The sequence below is a fragment of the Lissotriton vulgaris genome, chromosome 5 (genome assembly GCF_964263255.1).
Source record: "Lissotriton vulgaris chromosome 5, aLisVul1.2, whole genome shotgun sequence".
NCBI lineage: Eukaryota > Metazoa > Chordata > Amphibia > Caudata > Salamandridae > Lissotriton > Lissotriton vulgaris.
In genome coordinates this window covers 74,046,324-74,059,319 of record NC_141693.1, presented here as the reverse complement: position 1 = coordinate 74,059,319, position 12,996 = coordinate 74,046,324, and the positions used below count along the sequence as shown (strand labels likewise).

The 12,996-nt window shown below is 46.0% G+C and overlaps 1 protein-coding gene across 1 annotated transcript in view; it reads right to left on the bottom strand.

The window, feature by feature from the left end:
- Positions 1-12,996, bottom strand: part of LOC147710224 (E3 ubiquitin-protein ligase TRIM11-like) — a 173,704-nt gene that overhangs the window by 139,000 nt on the left and 21,708 nt on the right. Inside the window, exon 2 of the mRNA XM_086920902.1 lies at positions 6,707-6,802. Within this exon, the coding sequence (XP_086777028.1) occupies positions 6,707-6,802 (96 nt within the window). The remainder of the gene's footprint in view (positions 1-6,706; positions 6,803-12,996) is intronic.

Here is a 12,996-nt window from a genome sequence, read left to right as displayed (position 1 = left end):
TAGCGTGCAAAACAGCGCGGTGGCGGCAAGCGGAATCGGTGCACGGCAGACATCAGAAGTGCTGCCAGACGTGCCGTCGGAGCACACAAAGGTAGGGAAATGCTCTGGGGAACCGCCGCGGGCAACGGGGGACAAACATAACAAGAGGCGGACCTCAACAACCTTTGCGCAACTCCCCCCCTCCGTGCCGGTGAGGAAAAACAGGGGCATACTGGAAACACAAAACGAGAAGGGCAGACCTGCCCCGCCTGGCTTCAAAATGGCGGCCACCGCGGACAATTAGTTCGTAAACAGGAAATAAATTCTAACTAGTGGCAAATCGAGGGCGGCTGGCGACACTTATCCCATCCGCTACGAGAACAAAGCGGAATTGCAAAAAGGGGGCTTCAGATGAACCACAACACGCAAGCCAAAAAACAGCACCTGCCCGCCTGACTTTAAAATGGCGGCCGTTTCGGACAAGTAGCTCGTAATTGCGGTACATGGCGAGTCGAAGGCTGCGTTAAACACATCTCTTCAGATACAGGAACAGAAGCGATACTAGAAAACAGGGGGGTTCAGTGGGAACACTGCAAGCAAGATAAACACACTGCTCGCAAGTGAAGAACGGATCTTGCCTGGCCTGACACTAAAATAGCGACTAAAAAGTCATCCTGAGCAGAGAATAACCCAAAGCAAGCACAACCAACTGGTAAAAACAAGACCTGGGCCCGACTGAACATAAAAAGGAGGACGGTGTGGAAAACAACCCTACACCAGCAGCACATGAGCAATTTTGCTTCTCGCAAACAAGGCTATACTGATGCATTATACTTAAGAGGAGAAAGGCTCGCATCAAGGAGAACCTGAGAAAACAATCTTGGCAAGAGTTGAGAAAAGACATTGAGGGACTTGCATTTAATCCTACTATGAAATCAAAACAAAATACGTCAGTGAAGGAGATCACATAACGGTGCACAACGATGGCCACAAGAAGAAATTATAGTCAATAATCATTAGAGAATCTCACATAGCGGCTCACAACGTCGGCTACAAGAAGAAAAGATAGACAATAATAAATTGAGAAGCTCACTGGAAGTCATCTTAAAAAGAGCTCTCCCCACTTAAAAGTCAGCAACACCAAAAAGCGGTACACCAAACTGCAAAATGGCCGATAACAACTTAGAAGCGGCAGGAATAAACGCACATAAAATATCCATCCTTTCTTTCCAAAACATCAGCCAAAAAATTTAAACACAATCTATTGAGGAAAAACCCTGACACACTGATCTCGGACCCCTGCTGTAATCGAAACCTAAACATGATCGTAAACAACATGATATTCTTTACCAGAAAAACGGCTAAATGGCGCACAGTCATTACAGAGAAGCTCAACATAAAATCAGTCAGCAATATACCACATGGCACTAAACTAGTGATCATACCGTCACCTAGAATCAAGGCAGACTTGTGCATAACGCTATATAAGAATGGAATAGTGCTTATACAAGCAGCCAATGCCGACTTAGAAAAATTTGACCACATATTCCCTACTTTAAAAGAATGTGTAGAGAACACAAGGAAACAACAACGTCCTCGGAACGTGCAAGTAGATAGTCCAGACTCCATAGAATCTACCAACACAGGCAGTATTCTCCTGAGAGACACACAGGACTCGCAACACGTAACGCCTCCAAGTGACACAGGCGCTACTCAACCTAATGAATATCAACACTCCCAACAATCAATGACATTAAAAGACACATCTGAGACAAAAGATAATCTGAATAGAGAAGGTACAGAGAGCTCAGAAACACGGATACCTTGGGCTACAACAGCTCTAGCTCCAGCACAAGCACAGAGAGAAGAAGCATCTCTGCCCCACCAAGAAGTTGAGCCGCAATGCCTAACTACGCCAGAAGACTCAACGGAGAGAGAAGTCAGGCTGGATGAAGTGACTGAAAACGGAGAAGAAATACCCATAAGCACTAATAATAATGCCCCGCAGCAAACACTGAGGGAAGAATCAAGCCTGCGCTCACAGGCTATGACTTCGCCTTTAAATAGGCCACCCAGTAGGAATCTAAACGCAAGTGACCTGGAAAACGCTACCACCCCAGCAAGCGCCCCATGTACAAGCCAAAGGTCAGGTGGGAACACACAAAATAGTCGTCACCCAATACCGACAGTGAGCTCACACAAAAGAGCGTTTACCGCACGCAGCCCACACAATAGAGGCACGGCCACCAGAACTGGGGGTAACAAGGAAAGGAACCTGAGAAATGGAACGGAACCTACACATAGGGAAACAAAAGATGAGCACCGAACAGAGAGGAGGAACACTACGAATACAGGGCCTCAGTCTCAAAAAGAAATTAAAGGAATACAGACACAAATTGACAACATGTCAAAAGGCATACAAAACACACTGAAAACAGTGGAAAAGATCCTGGAATTCACGGTAGATACACACTCTAAAGTTGGGCACATGCAAGAATTATTGCAGAAGTCGAGCAGGCAAAATCGACCGATGAGAACCCTCAGGTACTTAACAGAAGAAGAAACCCTATCCTTACTAAATAGTTACGAACCCAAAGAACACAGTAGAGGGGAGATAATTAAAACAGTTCCGATTGATGCTAACAGAACATCCAAACATAATGGAAGGAAACCAGACCTCAACAACTTGCAACAAGTCCAAATAGCCACGAACCTGAGTGAACAGGTAACTAATAATGCAAGAAAACCGTTGAATTGTCTGTTGCTCAACTGCAGGTCAGCAGTAAAACATGCGTCAGACGTCGCTGCTCTTATCATTAACCAGGAAATTGATCTAGCGATACTAACTGAAACATGGCTTGCGGAATCATCATCTCCATGCATGGACCTTTTAGTGCCTCCTCAGTATAACGTAGTAAGACTGGATAGACCAAAAAAGATAGGGGGGAGATAGCCTGCATCCACCGATCTGATATAGAAATCAACCAAATTCAATCCGATCCTATGGAATCTTTTGAATACCTAGGCCCTAATGTACGATCAACAGGCATTCAGAGTTGCATCCTGCATGCCATTTATCATCCCCCAGGAAATAATGCTACCTTTATAGACTAGTTAATGGAGATTATCACGGAAAACTCTAACATTCACTCTAACAACATTTTCCTGGGTGATTTTAACTTACATTGGGACAACAGTAAGGACAAACTGATCAACACTGTGAAAGACTTCTTGATTGAGTTAAACTTTACCCAAGCATGCACACAACCAACACACTCAAAAGGAGGAACTCTAGATTGGATACTTTCAAGAAGCAATAACATACAGATCCAATCAGTTATGCCATGCGACTGGTCGGATCACCACGCCATAACCTTCCTAATACCAACGCTGAAAAGGGGAAAGACTAAGCAGACTAATAAACTCAAAAAGTGGACCCGGGAGATTAAAGAGTCGAATATCGAACGATTAGTAGAAGAGTGTGAGAAAGATCTCAAGTTACCGAATAGCATGCAGAACGTGAATGACCTAATAGACCACTTCAACACAACAGTCAGAAATATAGTTAACACCGCCATGCCACTAAAGTTAAAAAGAGTGTCAGAAAAGGACAAAAACCCATGGTTTAATGATTCACTAAACGAGGATAGACGGAAACTAAGAATGGCCGAAAGGAAATGGAGACAACATCCGGCAACACCAGAGCTGAAATCATTAAGAAAAATAAGAAATGACTACAACAAAAAGATCCTAAAGTCTAAAAAGGAATATATTAGATCAGAATTGGATAACGCCAAAAACAGACCAAGGAAACTATTTGAGATACTAAAGCAACAATCCAACAAATCGGCAAAATCGGCCCAAGAAACTACTAAAACACTTCTGAGCTGTGAAGTATTCGCTAATTTTTTCACCGACAAGGCCATCACTCTGGATACAGAGCTCAAATCTGAAGCGGACAACCTACCCATCCAACCACACAGTCTGTACAATAACAATCAGACAAACGACCTTGAGGAAACTAAAAACAAAGCGCATTGGGACACATTCAAGATATATGATCAGAATACCATTGCCAAAACACTAGCGGACATCAAACCAAATAACCACCCCAATGATCCACTCCCCACCAAATGTTTACAAAACATCAACCACATCATCATCCCAATATGGACAAAAATAATAAATGCGTCGCTATCGCAAGGGGTCCTTCCAGAATGCCTAAAAGCAGGCCAAGTTACACCGATCATCAAGAAACCAACAGCGGACCCAGCAGATCCTAATAACTTTCGCCCAGTTACCAATATTCCATTACTGGCCAAACTAATCGAGAAATGCGTGCAAAATCAACTAAGCCAACACATCACAAACTTCAGACTATTGGACAACTGCCAATAAGGATTCAGAACAGGACACAGTACGGAAACAGCGATTCTACATATCGCTGATGACGCTTTACAGGCCCTAGATCTTATTAGAACATGCCTACTAGTCCTTCTAGACCTATCGTCAGCTTTTGACACGGTAAATCATGAAAAACTACTGGACAGACTACACAAGAGGATGGGAATGTCAGGACTTGTACTGAAATGGTTTGAATCCTTCCTTCAGAACAGATCGCAAAGATTCTTGGTCAACCAGTCTCTATCCCCCTCTTGTCCAAACTCGATCGGGGTCCCTCAAGGATCTACCTTATCTCCTTCACTCTTTAACCTATACGTTGAACCTCTGACAGAAATCCTCCAAGACGCAAACATATCCTATCACATGTACGCGGACGACACACAGATTTACATCAAAGTAGCATCTCTAGAGTATATCAAGTTAATCAATGAGGCCTTAAAAAAGACAATTTATTGGTTAACCAGTAATCACCTGAAGCTGAATGCACAAAAAACTGAATTCCTATTAATTTCACCGCCAAAGAACAATACAGAGACGATAGAGTGGACCAAAATGATCACAGCACTAAACTGCACCCCTACGCTGGTGGACTCAGCCAAATCGTTAGGAGTCACCTTGGATAAGAATCTAGACATGAAAGCACACATCCGACTAATGGCAAAAAGTGCACGCTTTCATTTGAACTACTTAAGGAAAGTGAAATCATTCATCTCGTCGGCAGACCTCAAACTGGCAATTCAATCTTTAGTTATCTCAAGGATTAAATACGGATGTACAACCTTAGCAGGCCTACCAAAAATGTCCACGGCACCACTAAAAGCATGCCTCAATGCAGCTGCAAGGCTCATCACCGGTTCGAAGAAATTCGACCATATTTCTCCCCACCTAAAAGCGTTAAACTGGCTTCCATATGAAGTCAGAATCCAATTTAAAATGGCATGTATCACCCACAAAGCACTCCATTACAAAACACCGAGTTATCTGGCCCAGAAGATCGAGATATCGGGAGGTTGCAGACCTGCCAGAAGTGCCAAGGAGCTGCTGCTGAGGCCACCCAAATTCAGGTAGAAGAAAACTTATGACAGAGCATTCTCTGGGGCAGCCCCCAGAGTCTAGAACTCACTCCCTCCGAATATCAGGAAAATTACTAACATTTCTGCATTCAAAAAGGAAGCTAAGATCTTCCTAATGAGAAAGTTACTTACATAGTCAAGTACGGTCTTCAACGCCACCGCATCTGGAAGGTGACTACACGGAGCGGCGACTGGAAAATAGAAACAATGTCCAGTAGCAGTAACAACCTAGAGGCGCTACACTTGATTAGAACTAGAAGAAGACTGCACAATCAAAGCCAAGTCAGTATGGTCTATACAGGAATTTAGCACGCAATTTAGTAGGATATCGAAGAACAGTTATAGCAACTATGTCAACTTGGGGAAAGACGCAGGTGATATTATAGCATTATGTAATCCCGGTGGTAGTACTAACCGAATCTTTAACAAACTAGTGTACATAGTCAGAATATAGCTCGTGATTGACATATGCCGAATCTACCTCTTATCAGTGTGATACGCTTACTACTTAGAGTTATAATTTACCTACCTCAGTCCGGTAGGGCAATGTTATGTGAATTATAACAGTAGGTTACACCTAATATATGGAACTATAACCACCTACCTCATTCCCTTTATGGTAACGTTATGTGAATTGTATTGCTAATCTACCTCATGTATATGTATTCTGTATTTTTAATCTACCTCATGTATATGTATTCTGTGAAGCGCTCTGATACCCAAGGGTCACGTTCGCGCTATATAAAACTTTCTAATAAATAATAAATAAATAAATAAACACACACACTAATCCAGGACCAAAAAGCAGACAGATATAGAGATGCGCAGACATGCACTTCCATAGATAACTCCAGGACAATCCATTCTTGAACAATTACTTAGACACGTACACCTAATTGTAAACATGCATGCACGCACACACACACACCCAGGTACATACTCACAGCCAGATAATGTTACACCTGTGCCCACATACTCTAACACACACCGGTTGAGTATGTAAGTACTACCTTAGGATCAGCAGAGTAATTCTTGATTTTATGATTTTTTAGGAGGAGTCCTTGGCCGATTTCAGCCCTACTATTCAAGTGCAGTGACTGCGATAGTACATTTTTTTGTGGGGACCATGACCCAGTTTGTAGGGTGACTCATCAGCCTCTGTTTGTCTTGAACTCTAAGAGGTCACAAAAAGACATGAGCATGGACATATACAGACACACAGAGACACAGCACTCACTGCAGCCACTAACCCTCATGGTTTTATATTGTTCCTCTTCCTTGACTGTAGACTCCTGAAAATATTTTTCCTTTTTCTTCAGAAAACACAGCCACTCTTGAAGTTTTACCTGCAGAGATGAAAGTGCAAGAAATAGGTGTAGATATATGGAGTGCAGTCTTTTTATATTATTAAAAAATTATATTGACTTTAACGGTACATAGTGGACAGTGCCCGAACCATATATTTCGGATACAATTTATACGAGATGGTACCAATTATATTCAAACAACAATATTGCCTGTTAACATTCAGGCCAAATAACTAAACTTGGCACAGGTTACTACACGTTTCACTATAAGTAAAATGTCCAGGTGTATATGTGTAGATAACAGAGCAACTCATCCTACCTAAATAAGGTCCAGTTTAATTTGATTGCCTTGTTTATGGAGGATCTGAGAGCAGCAGGGGAGGCAGGTCTATGCCACGGTATGCTGCCCAGCGAGACCATATGTTCCTATGTTTTTGTAGACAACCAAGTGCCTAGTACACGACGATTTCAGCCCATGTCCATGGCTTTTCTCCACCCACCCAATGATGGCGGGATGTACCCTTCCACGTTTGGGCAATGTCCCACTTGGCAAGTGTGAGGCCCAAAAGTAGTAGATGTTGTTTATAGCTATTTCCTCCTATCTCCTCTGTTCTGTAAAGTAAGAAAAGCTTGGGATCGAATGGAAGATGCCAGGACAGGACTTGACCCAGACAGGATGATATTTTATGCCAAAGCAGTTGCAGTGCCCCACAGCGCCAGACCGTGTGTAGAAGGATCACCTCCGAGTCTCAGCAACTGAGACATGTGGGGGACTGTATAATGCCCATCCTCCAGAGGCGGAAGAGGGTGTAGTATGCTAGGTGGAGGTATTTAAACTGGATTAGTCTGTATCATGTGGCTACAGTGGCACCTCGGAGACTAGATAGAGCCTCAGTTCATTCATTGTCTGTAAGGTCGGGGATGTTGGCTTCCCGGACGTATTGGGAAGGGTGCTGACCGGAAACCAGCTACCCACACAGAGGCCGAGAGCTCTGTGTATAATAATTGTATGTAAGACGAAAAGTACAGACCAAAGTTGAGAGATCAGAGGAGCTAAAATAAAAAAGTCCAACTTTTGGAATCGAACGCCATATTTATGTCAGCCAAAAGAATAGCCACAGGGCAGCCCAGCTCCGAAGCCTCCGCAATGGTATTGTGAACCCGTTGACTAATGTGCTGCGGAGACCGGTGCGGCATTAAGCCGGCCTGGTTTAGGTGGATCAGTTCGTAGATACAAGTGGGGAAGCGGTCAGCAGGGACCTTAACCAGTTTGTGTTCAAAGTTTAGGAGGGAGATGGGGAAGTAAGAAGATAGTTCTTCTGGAGGGCGGTCTGGTTTAGGGAACATAGCCTCTATCTCGACATGGCGCCAATCAGGAGCTAAGATGTGCTACTCCAGAGCCTCATGTAGTGCATCCAACAGATTGGGGCTGAACTGTACCATGTGTGGTTGTAGGAAGTCACTAGGTAAGCCGCTGGGGCCAGGGGGCATGTTCGATAAAGCGACACCGAGTTAATCTGCGGTTATGGGGGGCATCGAGCTGTTCGCGTAGGTGGTCTGGGAGCTTTTTGGGAGGTATGACTGTTAGAAATAACCCTATTGTCGCATTAAATATGAGTTCCTTCTGCTGATATAAGGAGGCATAGTAGGCCGCAAACGCTCGGATGACTGTGTCAAGGGTAGTACATATGACTTTGTCTGCATTTAGCACTATCAGCACCGAGGCGGGGGACATCACCGCCTGACACAAATGTTGGAGTATTTTGCTTGATTTGTTGCCCCATTGATAAATCCTATGTTGGGTCACTAACCAGATCTCATGCGCCTCATTAGTGAGATGCTGATGTATTTGTTGTTGTACTTGGAGGAGGTTGTTTGCTGTATTGGGTCTGAGGTCTCTGAAGCTTCAGCTTCGAGAGTCCTCTGGCAATTTTCTAGAACTTTTATTTGTGGAAGGCGCTTGCACTTTTCGCATGCGAGGAAGCTGATGTCCAGTCCGCGGATAGTGGGTTTAAGAGCTTCCCACAGTATAACACTAATGGGGGCAGTGGCCACATTGGACGTTAGATAGTCTGTGTAATTGCCTGTCGGAGAACGTCTTGGTAACCCGGGTCGAGGAGGTGCCAGAGTGACGTGAGCCATTTGAAGGGGGGTATGTTTTGCCCAATGTGTAGTCTAAGTCAAACCGGGAAGTGTTCAGAGAGGCCTCTGGGCAGGATAGAGACATGTGAGGCCGTATGTATGTGGCTGCGTGGTAAGAAGTAGTAATCTATTCTGGGAATGGAGCTGTGTACGGCTGAAAGGAACGTGAAGCCCAGTTCCGTGGGGTGATACGCCCGCCATGCGTCTGACCACCACAGCGTGGCGGCCAGCTGGTGAAGTTTAGATTCTCCCAATTGGGGCCTATGCTCTGACTTACACTGGGGACCCAAGGGTGACATGGCGTCATTCCAGTCGCCACTCAGCATTATTAGACTATCCGGGAGTTCTCCCCTGAGTTGTGTGATTTTTTTAATGAAAATGTGTTCTAAGGGGGGAAGGGCGTAAACGCTGCCTATGGTTATTGTTTTGCTGTATAATGTACCTGTTGCTATGGTGTATCCTCCCCCTGGATCTGACCAGAGTTTGGACAGAGTGAAGGGGATCCGGCGGTGCACGAGAATAGTCATTCCGCGAGAGCCGCGTGTGAACACTGAGTGGTATACTTTGTCATAACCAAACCGGGCAAGATATGGGGCTTTATTGCTTAGTAGATGGGTCTCTTGCAGTAGGAGTGTATCGGCTTCCCGGCGTTTGGCTTGCCGAAGGACAGCACTTCTCTTTATTTTTTTGAGCATCCCTCTAATGTTCCATGTTATTAAGTTCAGGCCCCCAGGCTGGGAATTACTTGTGTGTGAGGTCATCTGTCATCTAGGGAGGTTGCCAGCTAGGGTGAGCGGGTGAAAATGTACTGGGTTCCCTGTGCCTATGTGTGAACTGAAATAACTCTAGTCCAGGAAATCTGAACATCCCCCCACCCTCCCCTCACCCCAATACCTCCACCAACAAGGAGTATCTGTCGCAGTTGGAGGGAGCCCAAGGCCCCAATAGGGGGCCCCAGGGAACCGCCGCCATTAGTACCCAAGCTTCCCACAAAACTTAAACATAATTGTTCAGGGGGAGTTCCTGGCTGCAGGCCCAGGTCCCCAAGCCATATTTGCTTTCTAGCTGAGCAATAGTCTTCAGGGTGATCAATATCCCCAGTGGTAGCAATGGGCAGAAAAAGCAGGAGCGGTCCCACTGCATTCACCACTTGTCGCACTGTGTCTGGGAGCGCCAGTTGGACCTCGACCTGTGTCGCCTTTAGGAGTTGACCCTCTTCGGACGATTCATATGTGTACCCTGCGAGGAGTCAGACTCCAGAGGCGGCGACTGTGAGGTTTTTGATGACTGGCCCTGCTACAGCAACAGGCGGGTATAGTCTGAGAAGATCATTATGTTCTGTGAATCATAGAGCAGTTTATCCCTGTGGGTTCTTGCATATTGAAGGATGGTAGCCCAGTCTACATAATTCAGCAGCTTAGCAATTATTGGCGTGGGGCGTTCCCACGGAGGGGGGTTCCTTGTCAATGCCCTGTGGACTCCAACTCACACCTCAGGGATGAATTGTCATGCCGTAGAAAATCACCAGCCAGGGAGTACTTCTTTGACTCTCTAAATCGACTGGGATTGATAAACCTTTGGGCAACCTCTACAGATCAACAGAGTTTTAAAAATATCCCAACAAAAGTAACAAACATATATGTATCATAGAAGATAAGAAAACACTAATCAAAAGGGCTCATGGCTTGACAGTGCTCAGTGACTACAAAGTCTTCAAACCTCAACTATATTTAAAAATAGGAGTTAAAATGAGATCAAAAGAAAATGTGCGGTGTCTAGCCCGCTGCTGTTGAGGATTCTGGCAGGTATCATACACTGATGACACCCAGCTGATGTTTACTGTGGGCCAATACCTGGAAATGGAGAAAAACATGTTTTTGCTTCAGGTATGCTAGCAATCTCTAATTGGATGACTGAAAACTGCCTCCAGCTAAACCCAGAAAAAACATAGATTATGCTGCTTGGAAAAGCCCCAGCCATCTGGTCGGAGAACTAGTGGCCTCACCAATTGGGTGCTATCCCCGTAACCAAACAAACTGTAAGACATCTGGGAATAAAATTAGATCAAGCATTAAAGATGAAAGATCAGATTGTAGCTACTCCGAGCTCCTGCTTCTGCAATCTGAGACTTCTGCTCAGAATCTTCCCTTTTCTTCCCACGAATGTCCACAGAACACTGGTTCAGGCAATGGTGATAAGCAGACTGGACTATGAAAATGCTCTCCTGGCTGATGTCAGTAATACTCTGCTACCCATGCTCCAGGTGGTCCGAAACCCACGGCCAGACTTATATTGAACCGTCCTGCAGGTACTCCCTCAGAGCCTTTGTTGAAAGGACTGCACTGGCTACCAGTGAAGAAGCCCTCCCGTTTCAAAATCTGTTGCCTCACTTATACCGCCTTAAAAGGCAAAGGCCCCTGGTATCTCCAACATAAACTAACAACTTATGACCCTAGCCGCAATCTCAGATCCAGTAACCAAGCCCTACTGTGAGTACCCCGAATTTGTCAAATTCGCACTGGGGGAAAAGTATTCTCCTATCTCGCCCTAGGATGCTGGAACAAACTACCTATAACCCTCCCAGAGACTCCAACATACTGCAAATTTACGAAATTGCTAAAAGCATACTTATACTGATTTTCCCTGGTTCGCACCTCCTGTCAGGATCTGCAACAGCGCTGAGATGCCCCCGGGTGAGACGTGCGCTATAGCAAATAATTTTAACATACTAAAACATAACATCTCCGCTAGGTGCCCCGCCACCACTAAGCCTAACTCAGCCAGCTCTGCAGCCCAGGTTCAGCCAGCCAAGTAGACCTCGCCTGACCACCAGTCCACAGGTCTTCTGGCACCAGCTCAATCCCATGGGGCCCCAGGCCGCAGCCGCTTAAGGATGTACCAAAGCGGCTGGAGCTGGGCCACAACCTTCAAGTGTGGATGTCCCACTCGACCGGGCCCCAACGGAGCGGCTTCAGTATCCACTCTGGGGTGGGCCACAAGCGACATCAGGGGAGATCCCCAGTAGACCATGTTCCCCTGGGTGGGGGGGGGGGGCAGGGGGAGGGGGTTGGGATTAAAGTGTAAGCAATGCACCGCAGGCCTACCTGCTGCATTCAGTAGGCAAAGTTGGCCCCTTCAGGCACCTCCAGGAGAATAATGGCACTTCTCCCTTTATGTAAAGCGCCATCTTTGCTGTACCACCAGCTGGGCCATGACCCCCTCAGCACAGGCCCCGGGGTCGTCATCGATCAGTTGCAGAGTCGTCTTCCGGGCAGCGCGGGCCCTAGCCAGCGGGCCCCGATGCCGACCTCCACTGCCTTGTCTTGGTCTCTTGGGCCCCACGCAGGGGCGTAGCTAGAGCTTGTGGGGCCCAGGGCTATCCCTCAGATTGCCGCCCCTTGGGGGGGAGGGTGCTGGGGAAAAAGGACGGTGAGCACTTGAAAGATGTCCGAGAGACACGTAGTATTGCTGCTAATAGTTACCTCAATCATGCAAGTTACATGCACATACATGATCACGTGCAAGCCTTTCATCAGCGGCAGGGTGTGCAGCCTCCGAAGATCCCTGAGGTTGTAAAGAGTGCGCAGGTGGAATCCACATTTTTGCTGAAAGAGTTCAGCTGATATGGTATTAGGAGCTGTGGCGTAATGAAACTTGAGGGGGGCCCCCTGCAAAGCACACAGAGGGTGGCCCCCACGGAGCCCGCAGGCCTCATCCTGCACCGAGGGGGCTTATGTGTTACACCACTGATTTGGACACGGTATACGGCGATGTATCCGGCAGCAGTCTGCCCTGGAAAGCATGTGATGTGAGGGTAGCCGCGGTGCCTATTTGAACACTGCAGCCCCACCATAGCATGTCATACTCTCAGTGCTATGATGTCAACACAAGGCACCTTTATTAGTAAAGGTCTGAACCATGCTACAAAGACATTCTTATGAGGGATAGGCCAGTTAAGAACTAGCAGCGAACATCTGTGGAAAAGCCAAATCAGCATTTCATCATTCTGAGAATGATACATACATTCAGTACTTCCAAGGCTTGTAAACGAGAAACTGATGCAAATAAAAACATGACATTATTTCTTTTTC